Source organism: Chaetodon trifascialis, chromosome 14, assembly GCF_039877785.1.
Source record: "Chaetodon trifascialis isolate fChaTrf1 chromosome 14, fChaTrf1.hap1, whole genome shotgun sequence".
Lineage (NCBI taxonomy): Eukaryota > Metazoa > Chordata > Actinopteri > Chaetodontiformes > Chaetodontidae > Chaetodon > Chaetodon trifascialis.
The window spans coordinates 20,298,746-20,318,689 of NC_092069.1; the positions used below are offsets into that span (position 1 = coordinate 20,298,746).

The window sequence follows — 19,944 nt, forward strand, 5'->3', positions numbered from 1 at the left end:
TTCAACGATAATCCTCAATGGTGCCGCTCTGTATTAAATACATGTAAAATAACATATCGTCTGTGTATGTATGAGGTCTTGTCCTGGTGTCCTTGCACTTAATGTGTCAGGCTTAGTTTTGGTTAAAGCAAAATCAAAGCCACGCTTTGCTTTCCTTTGTCCACACTATAATCCCAGCGGTTAGTTGGTTGCATATTGGCCAAATCTGGTTAAAACTGGCCCCCAACAAGAAAACCACAGTTTGTTTTAACTGTGACAAGGCCTCATAGATTGTTTTGGTGACCCTTTGATGGAAGTTTGGTCACAAAAAGTGTGAGTTGAAACCTACTTATGTGGTCTCTTTGAATTTACTTCTTTAGTATTCACACCAGTTCAAAACTCCTTCAGACTTTGCTAAATACAAGAACCACTGCAGGCTGCAATTTGTGCTCAGTTCAACTGTAATGCAACGCTTTCTAGGCACGAGTTACTGCTGGCTACCAGATGTCAACATCACTCTTTTGTATGAACAAAATGTGCTTTGGATTTATTTTATGCAGTTGGCTCCGATTATATTGTCCCTCCATAATACACTGCACCACAGTTTGCTCAGAACTCATTTTCAGGCAGTCTTAGTTTAGCTGGTGCCAAATGGAAATGTTGTCACCTGTCCAAATTAACCAAGAGAATAAAATCAATGTCTCATGAATAAAACATCCAAAACATATCTGGCATGAGCATCAACATGTCCCAAAGTCACCACAATAAAGTCCTATAATGGCATGTCCAGACTTGGCAGTGGCTCTCGTTGTGACTCTTCAGCTGCGGCAGCAGTGGAGCAGCTTGCCTGGCCACCTCACCAGAGGTGCTAATGGTATTGACCACTTCAGTATAAGTTAGAGAAGGGCATAGATGGAGCCGACAGTAAACAACTCCAGACTGACATGTCAGGGTGACTGTTGGCTTGATTGCTTTCATTACTCAAACAGTGTCCACAGTCAGACCTGCCAGCTTAAGACTTGCTCACATCTGCCAGGTTTCTGCTGTTAGCGTCCCATGAACAAATCCAGAAAAGCTGCAATGAATGATGCAACGGCTGGTAATGAATAAAAAAGACCAGATAGTTAAAATGAGCCCTGACAGTTGTTTTTGTGTTCCTATAATAGGAAAATAATAGGTAAAGAAAGAATTTTCTTTGGTTGCAAAGTATCATTGGTGGAAAGGCTGCATAGGAAAATGGAGCAAGGCTGTTGCATATGAAAAAAAGCCAAACAAAACAAAGACTCTCATGGAATATTCATCAATTCTGCTGCTCCACTCCGGCTTTAATAAGGAGAAAAACAAACCCAATCAGCCCCACATCAGCGGTTATGAACAACAATATAATCGCCACATTATATGAAAAGTGAAAAATTATCATATCATTCATGTCACTGCGATCCAGCAGCACCTACTGTGGCAACGGGACGATATATGTAACCCTCGTGCTCAACACGGGCTCGCTCTCTAATCTTGAATCGAAGCGATTTCATCAGCGCATTCATAAAAGATTATCCTGCACGGGAAAAAATACAGAATAGCTTTATCATTACCTCCTCATCATATATAGATCAAACATTTATTACCCTTGATCAAACATTCATTACCTCCTGCATTAAAAAAAAGTAAGTGGACGTATTATTCATTGTCAACACTGGCTGCGCCGTCATTAGAGGCGCTGTTGTGTTTCTTCTTTCTAGTATCAGACTGAGCAACATTTTAATCAGTTTTTGCAGTAAATATACATAATTATGCCAACAGGTGCAAAGGTGTATCACTATGTTAACTGGCTGCAGTTTGAAATCCAGTGTTTCATAGGATCGTCTGAGCTCCCAGAGCCAAAAACACACACAAGGTTTCACTTTCTTTCCCCTGTCAGTGTATGACCCAAACAAAGCAGCTGTTTTGATCTGTTCAGACTAAACCTGGCCATTGGCATGTGTCTTCCTTAGCTCCAGCTGTCGTTACCTATCTTCATCTCTCCCTCCGTCTGAGCAGAGATCTCTCTCTTCCTGCTCTTCCTCTACACCTTTCCTGTCTGTAACAATCCCGACTCGTGTTCGGTGCACTGAACTCAACAATCCTGCTGCAGAAACCTCGATGGCTGCAAGAAATGAAGGGCGCTCATGAAGAATGCAGCGCGTTTTCGCTGTGCGGCTCTTTTTTTTTTTTGTTGGCTTGATGTGATTGTTTCACTTTTTGACTGGAAAAAAATGATTTCTGGAGCATTTCAGGGTTACTGGAGAGACACTGCAGACCAAATCAATCAGTGACTAGTGTATCTATGTTCTCACACTCTTCGAAGAGTGTGGAAGTGAAGACATTTTGCTTTACAACAGCCCCTGTGGCCACAAATGGCAATTATGTGACACAAATTGGCATGAGATGTGTGCTTCTTGTTTTAGTTTTGTGATAAAACTACTGAAATGTTTATCTGTGACACAGTAAGCATACGCAGAGAGAGTGAAAAAGACAGAAAAATAACTCAGTAATGTGAGTCACACAGCAGAAGCATCAGCGAGCTACTCATCAAACCAGACCAATAAAGGCTGTAGCATCAAACGGCGTGTTTCAGTAATTATTAATTCAACATTTCATTTGTAGAAGAGAGATTGTGTTTTTTCGTTTTTTCATAGTCTCACTTTAAAGCAAGATCCTCTAACTTTTCCATGAAAAGTCCGATGACATATTAATAATTTCTAAATTGTAGTTTAACGGCAGCACAAATAAAGAGTAAAATAAAGTCAGTAAACAGACTCAGTAATCGAGTACACAGCGAATATCTGTCTTAAGTTCGCAAGCATTAGCTAACATTAGCCACCATAAGCTACTGGCCATACCAGACCAAGTGCAACCAAGTAGGTACAGTAAGGTAACCCTGACTGTAAGCGTGCTGAATTGAACAAAGGCATGCTTTCTTTTTCTATTATGAATTCAACTTTTTATATTCAGGAGCAGGAGAGTCTTTGAGTTATGGGGAGTGCTAAAGTTAATTGAGATTAAAGACTTGGCATTAAGGTTATGATCAGACCTAAATTAAAGTTTAGGCCAAGGTTAGTGTCAAAGGAAAAATTCGGCATTTTGGAAAATATTGTTATTTTGTTTCTGGTAGAGAGTCTGAGCTATAAACATAAAGCTAAAGCCAGAGATCAGTTAACAGGTTGGTTATAGGTAGTTGTTTGAGGATGGACATATAATGACCAATAAGGAACCGCATAGTAAAACAATATGAATGCATTTATATGTGATTATATTTACACCTGTTGAACTTAGATTTAGATCAGAGACACCACTAAGTTTTCTACTCTTGCACGAATTCAGACTTTACTGATATTACAAAGAGCCAAAGAGAGAAGTGTGACAGACAGTTCGCGTGTTTGTTTATCAGCATGCGTGTAACCCTAACCCAACACAGACAGAGAATGAAAAACACAAGAAGCATCACAGAGCAGCGGAGGAGTGTTTGGAGTGATGCAGCCGTCACTCATAAAGACCTGCATAGTAGCTGCTCTTCATCATGACTCTGAGAACACGGGGAGCCGGCACTAGTCAGACAGCGCTGCCAGACCCAATAACGTAAACATAATGAGCTGTAATGTTTGGAGGCAAAAGCCAAGTGTTAGATTCTGCACCCTCCGCACCAGCTTGTGAGCCTCTCCCATCCCCTGGCCCTGAGCGTGGTTAGATAACACTGCATTAGATAACCGTGCACAAATCTTAAGAAAATGCCTGCTGGGTTCTTTCAGCAGACATTACCAACGACAAGCCGGAAACAAGAAAACAAACAAAACTTATGATTAAAACTTGCTCTGATTTGAATTCTTCTACGTCCTACTTTTATTTTTGTATTCACCTAGCTGAAAAAAAAAAAGCCTAAAGACAAGCTTGTTGTGCAGAGGAATAATCTTGCAGTGAGTAACATGGCCCCTGCCACAGAACACATGACCTCAATATGAGCTGCACACAAGATACCATCAGAAAAAGAGGTTCGCGAAGTTAGACTTTCATACGAACTATTTAATTCAGACAGTGAGTTATACGGCTGACGAGCAAAAAATAAACCAATAATCTCAAGCAATTTGCTTGAATTTTTCACCCAGGAAGGCGCACAAACTTAAAAATAGCTACTAGACTCTGCATTTAGGTAAAAGGTGTCTTATCTTATATAATAACGGCTACTTAAGATGGAAAATCACAGCAGCTCCTCGACTCCCTGTTGTCTTTTTATGCAGATGACAGCATCATCTGGGAATGGAGTGTTTGTGGCTTGATTGTGCGGGACGTCTGGGTGTAATATGAAAACATGGCTGTAAGATGTAGAGTCCCTGGATGCACAGCGGTGTGTAAAAGTAGAGGGAGGCAGGCGCAGGTGGACAAGATACAGCAGAGTGAGAGTTCAGGTAAAGGAACTGGGCAAAGAGGAGCCCTGGGGAGAGTGGGAGGCTACTAACAGCAAGAGAAAAGACAGTGACAACGTGTGAGGGCGAGAGACAAAGACATAAGAGAGAAAGAAATAGGTTCACTACTGCACCTTTCTGCAGACTCATGTCTACCATGCGAGGCTCGGCCAGCTCCAGGAAGAAGTTCTTGTTTTTCTCATACTCCTCATCGTCAATAATTTTCACGTGAATAACTTTGCTGCAAGAGGGAGAACAACAGGGGAGGAAACAGGAAGGGAACGGGCGTGAAAGGAAAGGGGGAAGAGGGAGAGAGAGAAGAAGAGAAAGGTTAATTTGTGATGGAGGGACACAGGAAGTGCACTGTAAGTATAATCAGCATGGAAGAAAGGTTAGGAGGTGAAAGGTCAGCTTGCTGTGGGCCGGCCTGTCTGTCACCGGCTGGACTCGACACGCTCGCGGGTTCCAGTGAGCTCATTGGCTGCCACGGGTGTCATGACAACCACATTTATCACAGCGTCTGATACAAGCGAAACGGAGGGTGAAAAGCGCTCCGTGGCAGGGAGGATAAAAGAACACAATGAAGTGAAAACAGCAGCATGTAATCAATCAGGTTGTAAAATGTGTAAACGGACATTTCACAAGGGCAAAAAGGTGAGCGAACGATAAATGAAAGAAAGTGTCGCTATCTAAATCGATTTTTATGGCTCGATGTTTCAGTCAGAACACTTTCAATGAGACGGCTGGCTGGACACTGCGAGGACTCCCCCTCCCCACCTCCTCCACTCGAGGCACAGACGAGGCAGATAAGAGAGAGGCAGCTTATTGCCGAGTTTATTGCTCCGGTTTGAGGAGAACACCCCTTTAATGAAGTCAAATGTCTGGAGGGGTGAGGCTCTTTCTCTGGAAAGGAGCCGCGTGTGACATCATCTCACAGCAACAGCTCAATATGGCACCTCGGCCCCGGCGGCGTTCTCGCCACTGATCGCCCTAATTGATCTTTTTAAAGAGTTATTGACGAGTGCAGGCAGTTAAGTGGTCAGTAGGTACCCAGATGCCTCCGTGCCTCGCCATATCACAGCGGGAACTCCTCGAGGAATAGCTTCGCTGAATTCAATTGGATTCATGCAAACGAAAACAAGCCGACAAAGCTCAAGCCATCGCTGCATCCGCTCTCTTAGGCCTCAGAAAGCATTCCCTGCGAGCGGCAGACAAGGCAACAATAGTCGACAGGGGCGCAGCTAGGCCTGAAATGGGGATGACATACTTTATTATGCGTCTGACATCGCATGGGAAGGCGCTTTTCCTCTTCATCCAAGCAAAAACACCATTTTTCCGCATGTTATTTAGGGGGGGTGCTTGGAAAGCAGGACTTCTGCTAATAAGATAAGTGGCACGGCAGCATTTATTATGGATAGCTGCTCATGTATCATGTATCGAGTCAAAAAGCAGCTCGTTCCCTGACGTCGCGCTGATGTACTTCCAGCACCGTGACATATAGCGTGGCTGGTGTCAGTCAAAGCACTGACGCACACTTTCGCACACAAGCAAAAGCACAATCTCTCATACACCCACACAAACTCAAACAGGGATATTTATACGCGTGCACGCTCACACCGCACACACCATGCAAATAATACTATTAATCCAAGCATCTCTAGAGAAATTAAAATGTATTTCTATTGCTGCTGTAATGCATAGTTAAATCCCTTTCTCTGGCCGGCGTACATGTAGTTCTGGATATAAATGCTGCTCGCTGAGGGGGAGGTCGACTATCTGAGATCATGTTAGCGCACTACACCCAGCAGAGCAATCCATCTCTCTTTCTCTGTCTTCACATCCCACCGGCAGGGCTTTCCTAAGATTGCTGGGCGAGATGTCTGCAGTGCCGCCGCCGCCGCCATCGGGACTGAGAAGAGGAAGCACTGGAGGCTAATGGACAAGTGGGACCTGGCAAACACTCACCGCCTGGCTGCAGTGAGGAACGGCGCTCTCGCCTGACATGCATGTGGGCACGGAGGAACCGCAAATCTAGCATCACACGATCACTATGTAATGCCATACACACATGCAAAAAGCAGGCATACACTTAACTACATGGCTGATTAACCTGCTGGAGGCGCCCTGGGGAAAAATGAACTGCTGGGCCTTTATTAACGGTTCCTTTCCCTTTCTGTGCAATGTGTATGTGTATGCCTTAGCTGTATTTGATTAAACACAGCTATAGAAAATAAGCACAGCATTCAGAGGTTGGCATGCGGTCTCTTTACACATCCAGCAGATACAGAAGTAGCATAAATTTGGGGTCGTCTTTGGATCAACCTGACAAATCTAAGTGCAATTCGCTCTACTTTCAGCTCTGTTTTTGGTCCCTGTTATGTAGATATTTTGCACTTCAGCTGCTAAATGCTCCACTATATTCACTAGCTAGTTGCTAACTAGGTAGGCAGTGACCGCTGGCTTTTATCAAAGCTTTTCACTGAAATCAGCAGCCTCCTCCTCATGACAGCGAGAGCGCACCAAACCAGTAAAGCTGTGGGCCACAAAACCAAAACAATGAGCTGAAAGATGCTATAAAGATACGCAGAGTTTGGAGGTGCTCTCTTTCACACAATCCATAATACACTGTCACTATCAAATATTGATTAGAGCAGCTTTAAGACAAGGCTTCAAGATAGAGTAATAAAGCAGAACCTACTGTGCAGCAATTATCATGTCAGCTGATATTTGTGTTATAGTGATGCACATAAACATTGCATTAAATTAGCACAAACCAGTTGACACACAGGCTTTTTGAGTTCCTTGAGTTCAGGGACCCCGGGGCAGTTGCCTGCTTACTACCTTAACACGGTGACAATATCTTCAACACCATAAAAGGCCAATTAGATCTGATTCTGTTCCGCAGTTTGGTGATGTTGGTCTAATTTAACAGAGGGGCTCAATCGTGTAATACTCAACAGGCATGTTGTGTCGTGGATATATTAAAGCAGCTGCAGAGTTCACCAGTGTGCTGCACCTTTGTGTGATGTTACTCTGGAGCCTGACAACATAAATTAACTTGCCACCTACATTTTACACTCCGGTGTTCCACTTCAACAAGGCCGAGCTACCTGTGACTTGTCCCCATGATGTACAGAAAGCTAACAGAGCTGCTGTGGAAAAGCCTTTCTGTAATTCTAACTGACTGTGACAGATTACAGTGATAGAAAAAAAATCCAACGACATGACACAAGTGCTTATTTTGTTTCTGTCTGACACCGCAAAGTTTGATGTGCTGTCCATTTGAGTGCATGTGTGAGAGAGAAAGTCTAGAGAAGACTTAAATCTCATGCACAAAAACAAAAACCCAGGCTGCTGGCGAATATTTGTATACCTGCAGCTACTGATTATTTTCTTTCTGGATTAATCTGCTGATTATTTTCTCCATTAATTGATGGATCGTTTGATTTGTGAAAATTCTGAAAATAGTAAGAAATGCTATCACAATTACCCAGAGCCCAAAGTGACGCATTCACAAATCTTGTTTTGTCCAACAAACAGCCGAAACCTCAAAATTAAAACAAATTCATAAGAAAATTGGTTAAAATAAGGCAAAAACAACTAATCCTCACACTTAAGAAGCTGGAACCATGACATACTTTTACATGAAAAATGACAACGATTATCAAAATAGTTGGCAATTAATGTTACGCCAATCAACTTAATCATTCATGGACTGATTATTTGAGTAATGGACTAATTGTTTCTTTCATTACTGGAGTAATGGTTTGAGCTGTGCTTGTATTGACTGTTGCGTAGTTAAATTTACAACAAAATATCATATTTATACACTCTTCATACGTTTGTGTGCAAAAATCTTAATCTGAAAAACAACTGGTTAATAAAGATGCAGATAAATGTAGTGGAGGAAAAAGACATCATTTCTCTCTGAGGTGTAGTGCAGCAGAAGTATGAAGCGGCATGAAAAGAAAAGACTACAGTACAAGTACCTCAAATTTGTACTTAAGCACAGGACTTGAGTAAATGTACTCAGTTACATTCCAACACCGGTAGTCTTATGCGCTGTATTTGTCAAGTACAGCTGTACCTCATGAAGAGTCAACATGAACACAACATGAACGTAACCACTCACAAACCGCCTGCGATCGCACACACTCAGCAAACACGGCCACACACGTGGAACAGTGCGTGGGGAACATTAAGCAACATTTGCATTTGTCTGTGACGAACATCAATAATTCATCCATCCATCCCAACATCTGGCATCAGCCGCTGTGGAAGCTGCAGAAAGCCAATCTGAGCGAAGCAGGAGTGTGTGTGCATGTGTGTGTGTGTGTGTGTGTGTGTGTGTGGAGTGATAGGGATACAATCAAACACCTGCTGTTCACACAAACACAAATCACAGTGCAGTGTTTACAGGGACTGTCTCGCTGCTGCTGCTGCGGTGCACGGTAGCGTACTACGAACGGTTTCACTGTGGTGTGTTGACAGAAAAGACACAGAGGGTGTGACAGTGTGCGGCAGATGGCGTGCTCATATATGCTCACCCGGGTTCACAGGTGTATACACAGTTCTCCACTTCACTGTTTTTATTTACCGTGTCTTGATATTCTTTATTTTTTAGCTATTTCTTAGCTGAGCTGCTGTGATATTGGTTCTATCACAGGCGTAACAGACAGTTTCAGGGACAACATGGGGAAAAAAGGCACCACTCTGGAGTAAAGAGAGCCAGAGGAGGGTATGGTGGAGGAGCTACATACTTTAATCTGTTATTTTAGCTAAACGGTATCACTTAAGGCAGGCATGTCCAAACTATTCCACAAAGGGCTGTGTGGCTGCAGGTTTTTCCTCCAACCAATCAAGAGGATGCAGCCTGACCAATCAGCTGTCTGCAGACTGAGATCAGCTGATGAAATGAGTCAAGTCTGGTGTGCTGCTGCTTGGTTGGAAAGAAAACCTTCAGCCACTTGGCCCTGTGCAATAGTTTGGACATGCCTGACTTAAGGGCATCCCCTCCTCTGCCAGGTGGACACAGGTGTTACAGTATTAGGAGAAAAGGCTGTTTTGATTGGATATGTGTAACCAGGAGCATAGCTGAGCATAATTATTAACTAAATTAATCCACACTGAGGCAGAAATGGACAGTTTTTTTAGACAGAGCCAGGCTAACAGTTTCCCCCTGCTTCCAGTCTTTATGCTAAGCTACACTAGCCAACTTCAGCTCTGCAGCAGACAGAGTGACACAATCATCTCATCTAACTCTCAGCAAGAACGTCAATAAGAGCATTTCCCAAAACGTCCAGCTGTTCCTTTATGGATGCTATGCGTAGCATCTTTTGAGAACCGAGGACAGAAGTCCCATTAGTTCTTGTTGCAGAGAAGATGTTTCATCTCTTCTCACTTCCTGTCTGGTAAGTGTGTTTACTTTGAAGGGTAAAATATAATATGAACCAGTATGAAATTGAACACAAGAAGCAAACACAAGGTTGAAACTAAAATCTTTGATGGCATCAGGCAGTTGCCCTCTGTGCTGTGAGGAAATTCAGCAGACTGCTGAAAAAATCCCACAAAATCCAACCTGCAGCAAAGAAAAAAGCAAGCACAAAGAAGCCCAAAGGATGTCAATCTTCTCATTTGTTAAACCGAATTACACTAATGTGTCAAAATGAACGTGCTAATGATTTATTGATGCTAACATGCTAGACATAGCACCCTTAAGTTGAGCATTAGTGTGGGAAGAGCCACTGGGTAATGACAGGCGATTAGAGGGTTCACACCTCCGCTGCACTGGGCTGCCTGCAGCCAGCGGCCTCTGCCTTCTCCAAGTCCAGAGCAGAAGGAGGAGGAAGAAGAGACGAAAACAGCGGAGGGAGTGAGACATGAAAGTGGAGGTGGTGCAGGAGAGAGATGGAGAGGCAGATGCAGAGTGTCTCTTTCTCCCTCTGTTCTGTGGCCAAAAACCACACTGCGGCTGAAATTTGCTTTAGCTCCTCGCCTCCTCTCCATTTTCCGATGCCTCTTCTTCGACAGCAGATTTACTGTTTTGGTCTCCTCTCTGGCTTTCTTTCCACAAACACTAAATAATGCTGTGTAACCGCTAGAAGTGTGAGACGACTGTGGTGGAGTAACACATCCGGGGAAGTGATATGTGTTGTATCCAATCGCCGCTTGACAATGTTGTCTCCTCTGCTGGTGACCCTAAAATCGCTCAGCTTTCGCTCTGCAAAGCCTTTGCTTTTTGTGAGGATTTGCACAAAAACTAGGAGGACTCATGTACTCCAGGCTAGAGTAGGAGCAGCAGCTGAAAGTGCTGCAATTAAATCTGACCTTTCTTTTCTCTCTTGCTGGTCGTCTGCAGGAAACACCTGCTGCCGCTGACCTGGGCCCTGGGCTTTCTGTTTTGAACTAAGAACAACCTTTTCAAATTCTCTTGAAAGTTCCCTCTGCCTCCGTCTCCTTCCTTAATCTACCGAGGGCTTTTCAGTTGCTTTTCACTCTCACGCAAGACTGCATTTAACCGCTGCCGAAGCACGTGTGGAGGGACTGAAGCATGGGTTTTAAACAGCACGCACTGCTTTCACTTCACCACAGTAAGGAGGTCTTGATGGCGACGGGATTACGTGGAGTTCTGTTCCTCAAAAGTTTTGGTAGAAAACATCACCTGCATCCTGCTGGAAGTAAACCGGCCTGAACAGAAGCCAGGAAGGAGTTATAGAAAAGAAAATGTTGTGGCGTAAAACAGCACAAGAATCATCAGCTTTGCAACCACTCAATCTCAAACCATTTCAGCCGAGTCAGATCATGGCAACGACTCCACTCAAAATCCAGAATAAAGTCAAGCCAATAAAGACGGGAAGAGGACAAGGGGAAAAAAAGGCCCCAGTGCCTCGTGGGAAATCAGTGCCTTAATTAAGCAGGCCTGGTTTCTGTCACCAAGCGCAGGGATTATGTGCCTCGCTCATTATAGTCCTGATTATTGCTTTTCCCCAGCAATCACAGAAAAAAGCCAGTAAACACATTTGTCAATGATTTCTTGCCAATCTGATGACAAACTCACATCAGATTTAATATTCCACACCCACAAGGCCTGCACGCCGCTTCTTCCCCTCACCCTCGCCTTCTTTCTCTCCATATCTACTTTATTTTCATCCGGCGAGGCAAACAAATCAAAGCACACTTGACCAACTGACAAAGAGGTAAAACTTTCAAAACAGGGAAGTAAAATCCCCGTCGAGGCGGCGGCCGACCTGCTGAAGTCGGACATCAATATTACATAAACCAAACGAAAATGAGTCACGCAATCACACAAAACCCTCCGCTTGGCCACTTGCAAATTTGATGGCCAAGCTTGAGCCAGATGCGAAAGCTGTGATTACGAGTTGTTTAAGGCGAAAAGAAGGAGCGTTAGCGCAGAGGCGCCAGATGCTGTTTGAATAATACGTGTCTGCCAAAGTGAGTTCCAGTTTGGATGCCCAACCCAGAGAGAGAACGCAGGAAACGTATGCACTATGATCACAAATGTACCAATATTCAAGACCCGATTTAAGTTTCCCTTGAGTCACACTGAGGCGGCGGGGTGGCCTCGCACTGAAAGAGGAGATCTCTCATCCAGACCGCCCAAATTCAAGCCCCCCGTTTTGGCAAGAATCCTCCCCGCTGAAGTGTCCTTGAGCAGCTTGTGAAGGGTGCGATCACACTGGGAGTGTTTTTATTTATTTATTTTTTTTAGAGCGATTGATTTGTGAGCTGTCTCTGCGTCTGGAGTCTGAAGAAATGAATCAATTCACAATCACTCACTGTTTTGTATCTACCGTCCAATCAGATCAGGCGACAGATGGGACTTGTGGTGATTCTGAAATAAGAAAAATGGCTCTCCGACAGAGTTGCTGTTAATGATGATTCATTAGAGACATGAACATTAATTTAACTAAATACAAAGCCTTCGCTTCATGGCGTTATTAAGCAGAGTTGCTGTGAAAGAGAAAACAGCAGCAACAACAGTGATATCATATCTAATATTTAGTCATTACAATTAAGCTAATATAACCTTTGAATGATTCATGTTAACATTATTTAATGTTTAATGTTATAAGCCGACTTCCTGCAGTTCTTTGCATATATTGTTTGACGAATATTTTTTAATATTTCTAACTTGTTCAGTCGTCTTTTTTTTTGTCCTCATCGAGCTGTATGTCCTTTTCATCTGTGCAAGTCCACTGAGAGAAATCTTTAAACTGGAGTCAGATTCCTTGTACGTGCACACATACTTAAACACTCAATTAAGGGGTAAACTTTCATTTCCTGAAAGTCAACTTTCTGCCTTACTGCATGTGAGGCACACTACTTCCTGTTTTGGCTCATGGGGTGCAGATATGGATGTAATACCTGGGAATTTATTTGTATAGCACCTTTGAACAACGAGGCAATTTAAGATCTTTACATAAGACATAAAAGGCAGACTTGGTTGGATAAAACAAGCAATTTAAAGATGTCATCTTGGGTAACTGTGATTGCCATTTTTGACTCACTTCTGACATGTTAGCTAATAATGAAACAGCTGCAGCCCCACGTTGAGCTGGATTCACTCCCTCTCCTCTGTCTCTGATCTTGGCTTCATTCTGCCTGTTTTGGCTCCCAAAAAGCGACGATAAATACAGTCTGTCGGCTTCAAAACAATCAGTTAGAAACCGGTGGTTGATGTCACATTCACCTCTTCCACTATTATTTACTGTCAGTAGAAAAAACGCTGTGTGTTCAGCCTTCAGCCTGAGCAATCGACCCCTAAATCGCTACGAGCTCAAGGGACACAGAGCTGTAGCTGACACTGGAGGAGGGGTGAAGGGTCACGGCAACAGATTGATCAATAAAGTATTATATGACTTTACAATATCAGTTAGAGGACACAGGCGGTGGGTGTCTCATCGGGGTTACGACGGTGACAGAGACTCACATAAACACGCAGATACACATGAGCAGACGGAAAGGTGAAGCCTCGCTGTGAGGTGCGTGCTCCTGCTACTGACAGACGTGTAGCTCACGATGAGAGCTCACAGCGAGGTTTATTAATACTGCTGCGCAGAGGAATCATGGGTCGTCACGAAGCTGGACAAGGAATCAAATTATCCGAATTCCAAGGCAGGACTGCAGCTGTCCCTCCTCAGCCCGTCTCACCTCCTTCAACCCAGCCGCGTGGTCTGACACACCAACCTGCATCCATCTCTGTGGGAACAGTAAATCTCTCATTTATCATGGCGAGTGGGCAGCCACTCAGATTACAGTGTGGGTTAGATTTAGGAGAGGAGGGGCATGATCGAATGTGCCCTCAGTGACAGGATACCCCCCTGATCCCGTGGATCTCTCACATTCTCAGGTCTGGGGCTCAGATTTCTAACGCAGCCGACCCGCTCCCATTCGCTGCTCTCGCTCCCTCACTTGTTGTCATGGATACAAAACCCCTTTCACCAGCCCGGCTCCCTCTCTGAATGCGACACATGACACGCGACGACTTTCCGTAAAACTTCAACCTTTTCCATTCATTTCTATTCATTCGGCTGCACCGAGCTAAACAGCACAATGAAAGTGTCCCTGGAGGGAATAAAAGCGTCCTAACAGGTTTACCTCTGCCTGCTGACGCACAGTCTGTTACTTCATCTGCACACTCCTCTGACAAACCCACGCGCACACACACACACATAAACCTGGTGCAGGCGGAGGAAGGGACGACCGAGGAGATCACACCGTGGCAGCTCGCTTCCTGAGTCCTGTCACATTACACAGTGGTACTCCAGCCCTGAAAGCCATTGTTCAAACACGCCAATAACACTGGAGAACGGCTGTGCATATCCCGCCTTTGTGCCGCAACTGTAACTCTCTCATTGTCCAACAGGGACATCCCTTTCACCCCAAGGATTCATAACACAGTGAACAACAAGGGGATGCAGAGGATAAAGCCCTCTCAGCCTATTTTTTGCATTAATCAGGAGAAGTTTGATTCTTCCCAGCTTCTCCAGTATGGAGATTTGCTGCTTTTCCGCTCTTTATAGTAGCTTTGTTAAGTGAATGTTTTTGGGTTTTAGACCGCTGACCGAAAAGAATTTGAAGATGCCACCTCGGCTTCTGAGAAAACGGTCACTTGTTTATTGTATCCAATTATCATTTAATGCTATTTTATGGATCAAAAAACACTGAAAGATTAATCAAAAAATGACTTTACATTGTTGAGTTTTTGGCCACTTGTGGTGCTCAACAGCAGTGTTTACCTGAGTGTTTCGTTTGTCCTGTGCACATGCATGAAGACATGGAGGTACATAGGTGACACTATACACATTTCTGCCAGCGGTTTTACATCACTTGTCAGATCGACAGGTGGCAGTAACACAGCAAAGCGACGACAAAAGGCAGGGAAGATGACTGCTGGCAAATAAACCCGGATGTAAACAATGCAGCTTTCAAAATAGCTTTGCAAATGTTGGAAGGAAATGTACTCCACACCTCAAGGATACGCAGAGTGTGTTTTGGTGAGAAACGTTGAATGGAAACATAAACTTGTGTATAAGAAAACCCAACAGAGTGCCTGTTAATTAAAACTGTTTATACCAAGCAAATCGAGAGAAAATTGATTGATATCTATTGTGATGATGGAATAGTTTTAAGAATTTTTAAGGAAAATGGCCAAACGGCTTCTTCTCTTTTGCCATATACATCCGTAACTACACGCCACATATGACTGTGAATATCTTGAATGGAGTGAGTGAATAATCATTAGAATGATCCATAATGAAAATAACTGCTACTAGCAGCCCTTGATAACATTCGTGTGATTCCCGTGGCTCCGGTCTTAAAACTCATCCCCTCACGCTTTGTGGCAAATGCCTCCCATCTGAAATGAAACAGGTTGATTCATACAATAATAATTACTTTCCAATACAAAAGAGAAAGAAGACCAGAGAAAGAATTTTGGACAGAAAGCAGAGACACAGAGAGCTCTGTGAAACCCGGAATACTAAAGACATGGGGGGCATGGCTGAGAATAAAATCTACTTTCTAGAGAGGCAAGAGACTGTCACTGATCTAAACAGAGAGGCCCGACTATGGGGGGAGGAGGGAGTGGAGTTGGTTGGTTTCACTTGTCATGCACCCTTGCAACACAGTCTCCATAAAAACATACTGACTGGCTGTGCTGAAGGAGAAAAAGACAAAAGGAGAAGATGAAAAAACGGAGAGGACACTCAAAGGTACGCGAGAGGACGGGGGAGCAATTGAAAAAACAGACAGCCATGATCCATATTTTCTGAGCCAAGAGCAAGGCGAGCAGGAGGAGGTGGAAAAAAGTGAGCTATATTTTTTTGGATGTCTGGAGCGAGCCCAAAGGTCCTCCTCTACAAGGACACAATGCAATAAAACACTCAGAGATGAAGTGTCTGATAGGGGGCGACAAGGGAGGGAGAGGAGGAAGAGAGGGAAGTAATAGAGGATGCAGTCAGGCCTCCAGAATGAAAGCCAGAGTACAACCCTGGTGAGGCCAAAAGAGATGGTTGGGCTATTCTGGGTGTCAAGAGCCGGCGCTGGCCAAGTTAAACTGCCTGCAGCCAAATGACGAACGCCATCATACTGTATATGAATGACTTAAGAGAACAACAAGCTCCCCTAGAAATGTAATAAGTAGACTTGGAGACTATTTTTACAGAGGAGCACAGAGGACTGATAGAGGGCATCATCACATGGAGCAACAACAATCACCTGAAGCTCAACATCAGCTAAACCGGTCAGCTTGTGGTGGGCTATAATGCTTCAAATATGGATGCTTCTGCAAAGGAGCTACAGATTGTAAAATGTGGATGCTCAATCTGGCAGCACAGGAGATCTCTACAATTTCAAGATGGACGCCCACAACTAGCGTCACCTATTCAGTATTTGACCAAATGTGAAATATGGCCACAATCTTCCCTTCTGTTCCTGAGTTATAGTTAAATAATGGGCAGAAAATTGTATTTGCAGAACATTATGATGTCACAGTGACATTGGCCTTTATCCTATGAGACATTTCTGTGAAATTTTGTCATAATAATCATATGAGTTCTTGAGACCTTTAACCTTTGACCGCCAAAATCTAATCAGTTCATCCCGGAGTCCAAGCAGATGTTAGTGCCAGATGTAATGAAATTCCCTCCAGGCGTTTCAGAAATATAATAAAATAGAAAAAATGATGAAACACAATTCTTCTTGTCATGTATAGAAACAAGGCAAACGATTGAAGCTCCAAAAATAGAGAGCAGGCTGTGGGACTGTAGTTCGACATGAAGGTTTACGTTTCTTTCCTTCTCTTTTTAAGCATAGCTGTAACGTTAGCCTTGTTACCGTAGTTAAAGTGTTCGAATCGAGATTAGAAATGAATAAAGGCTGGTCCACACGATAGTTCTTACATGGAGATTAGCTGTGATTGAATATTTACTATGAGTAACCAACAGTTGTACGAGCTGCATAGCTAGCTAGCTAGTTGTTAGCTTTTAGTGGCACCTAAAACTGCTATTTATGACTGCTATGGCTGCAGCTAGTGATGCTAAAAGGACTTCAAGTAGTTGGTTGCTTCATATGTTCAGAAGGTTCCTCAGATGATTTCTAGAAACACATTTACAAACCAACAAAGTCTTCACTCGCTAAGACATTCCTATGGTGTAACCTGATTTCAGTAAATCACTGTGAAACTAGCTAGTAGTTACTCAGGATCTATCGAATTTATGCATGCGAAAACAGTTAATATATATCTTATAACACATCACGAAGGCTGGCTGAAGCTAAAACGTATCTTTGAGGAGTTGTTCGACCTCGCTGGAAGGCAAAAATGTTTTGAGAAGTTTCACTGGAAGATGGGCGTCTCAGAGAGGGAGAGAGACGCGATAATCATTTAAAAATGAGCATAACAGACAGACTTTCCTGGAGGATATTCATAGTGTTGCATTATGATATCTCTTTTCTGACTTGAGTTCTTCAGAACTTTATTTCTTCTTCTTCATTTCTAACAGAGGAGTGAATTAAACTTTATGTGTGGCTTGGGGTCTGAAGTCTAGAACCTCCTGTATGATTTATAAATCATATATACCCCATATATATGTCACTCTGTCCTACAAGCTCTATTTGAAGAGTAATAACTCTAATATATTCTCACCATTCATTAGCCTTGAAGCCCTATCAGCTTCCATGGACTTAATTCTTTCTACGCTTTTCATGTAAAGATACAGCAATGCTTTACACCATGTTACACCATGGCTGAAGAAGCAGTGGTTTTTCACTCCACCGAAATTTTACAGTGGCTGATTTCACTAATTAATTACTTTTTTTCTGGTTGAAGGTGTGGTAAGAAGTTAAATGAGCTGCTGAAGTGTTTGGTTGGAATATAAATTTGCAGGCCATTGAGCGTCAATTCCACTTGATTGAGAATCACTTCTCCACACTGTCGTGGTCAGTATCACAGTTGTCATACCAGATAAAAGGCAACATGTTGTCTCATTCGTCATTCTGGGCCTCAATTCTTCATTGAAATTGACCATAACTATCTATAAAACATTACTGCACCAACATATTTGACCTCGGCTGCACAAATTGTAATTTATAAACCAAATATAAAGGTCATGATACTGCCCAGAGGGGCTAAATGCGATATATTATCAATGCCTGTGCAGAAATACTCTTTTCACACAGTCAGAGTGATGACTTGCTCAAGGACACTTAAGATGTTTTTCTGCAAAGCACATTGTTTTGTTTTTAAAGATAGGTTGACATTTTCACCCAGACTGTGTGTCCACACAAACCCAGAAGTTGACACTGATCATACTCTATCTCATACGCTATGTACTGAGCAAAATCATGTACAATCCTGAGTAGAAATATTAGCATGTTCCTGGCTTGCTTAGATACTGTAGATACAGTAGGTCAACTAGCTCTGCAAGTGGCCCCTATTGCTGCCACGGCTGTGTTTTCATGATGATGCTCAGATGAACTTCACTGCCCCCCTTTCTGGATTTTAAAAATAAAAACCAAAGCAATGAGCCCTAAATCTGGGTCATTAAGTTAAAATACTAGTTTCTAGGTCACCCTGTCACTGCGAAAAACTATAATAAGTACATATTCTGTCTGAATTAAAGCTTACAGTCCGATCGCAGTCTGTAACAGTGACCTCTCTGTGGCTGCTCTGCTCTCCACAGGACCCGGGCAGCTGACCAAGCCACAGCACATGTTTCACGCATCCCACAGCCCTTCTGATCTGCTCTGCACATTGGTGTTACTACACATGCTTCTATTATTTCAGCAGGGAAGCAGAAAAAAAAAACAAAAAACACAGCGCCACGCTTCAGCGAATCTCTAATCAAGCAACAGAAAGCACATTCATGAGTGTGAGAGAATGTGTGAGTTTGTGCAAATGTTCCTGTGCATTATGTCTTTTTGTGCGTTTGGCGGATGTCACCGCTTTTACAGTTACAGTGGAGTCAGCAGATGGGGGAGGGGTTGGAGCGTGCGTTACTGTGTGTGTTTGCATGTGTGCTACTTTACTTTAAGAGTAAGAAAGTGTCTCACAATGTGAACGCTTGAGTCTTTCCCCTCTCTACCATCCATCGCATATGATATACTGGAAATGTGACATAAGACTTAAGGTTATGGCTTGAGGCCATCTTCAGCTCAACGCTAGCGCTGCTCCTCGTCTGCAGCCTCCTCATTTATTTCATTGAGGCTATTAAGGTTGCAGCAAGGGTCTTGATACAGAAACGTCATCAAATATGTGCACTATCTGTCATTCGTACCATGAACAGTGTATTTCTATTCTGTGCCTGCTGTTATATTTTCTCCTAAAATCCTCTCTTCTGGTATTCTAAACCACTTTGCAGATGCTCTTGGGGCCTTTCTTGTAATTCTTTCAGTTCAGCCCATCACTTTTATGATGCGAATAATTACTTTGTATGTCACTTTCAGTTTAACCTCCATCTACAGGACATTAGTTCCCCGCTTAGGTGTTGGGACCATCACGCGGGCTGCGAAATAAGAAGGAAAAAAAATTCTCCGACACAAAACTGTGTTTAATTTTCAGTCTACAATCTTTTTTTTCTCTTTAAAATATTTGGTAGTTTTACCTCTGCAGGCCTCAGTTGGTGGTTGATGTAGACATAACATTATATGAAGTGGTCACAGGCAAAAAAAGGTTGGGAACCACTATTAGCAAATGCATTAAGGTCCTCACTGGGATTGTGTAGAATTGCGAGTGTGTGTGTGCATGTGTATGTGTGCACGTGTGATTGGTTGGCTGTGGGGGGTGCATTTGATTTGCTGCAGAGACAGAAAGACATCGCTGATTGAGAAGTGGATGGCACAAGGAGGAGACATCCAGTTCTTAAAATAGGCAGGGACATGGATTTTCTCTGGGGGGGCTGTGAGACTGTGTGTGTGTGTGCGTGTGTCTGTTTGTGTGCCATCCAGAGACCTCAACTTCTCCGCCATTTAATGGCTGCACGTATACACACATAATACAGCCACACACATT

At 43.3% G+C, this 19,944-nt stretch overlaps 1 protein-coding gene across 2 annotated transcripts in view; it reads right to left on the reverse strand.

The window, feature by feature from the left end:
* Positions 1 to 19,944, reverse strand: part of slc8a3 (solute carrier family 8 member 3) — a 105,733-nt gene that overhangs the window by 32,928 nt on the left and 52,861 nt on the right. For both annotated transcript variants that reach the window (XR_011603032.1, XM_070979051.1), the window contains exon 3: positions 4,550 to 4,656. Coding sequence is in view for 1 of the 2 variants with exons in the window: in XM_070979051.1 (XP_070835152.1) it covers positions 4,550 to 4,656 (107 nt within the window). In the remaining variant the exon portion in view is untranslated. The remainder of the gene's footprint in view (positions 1 to 4,549; positions 4,657 to 19,944) is intronic.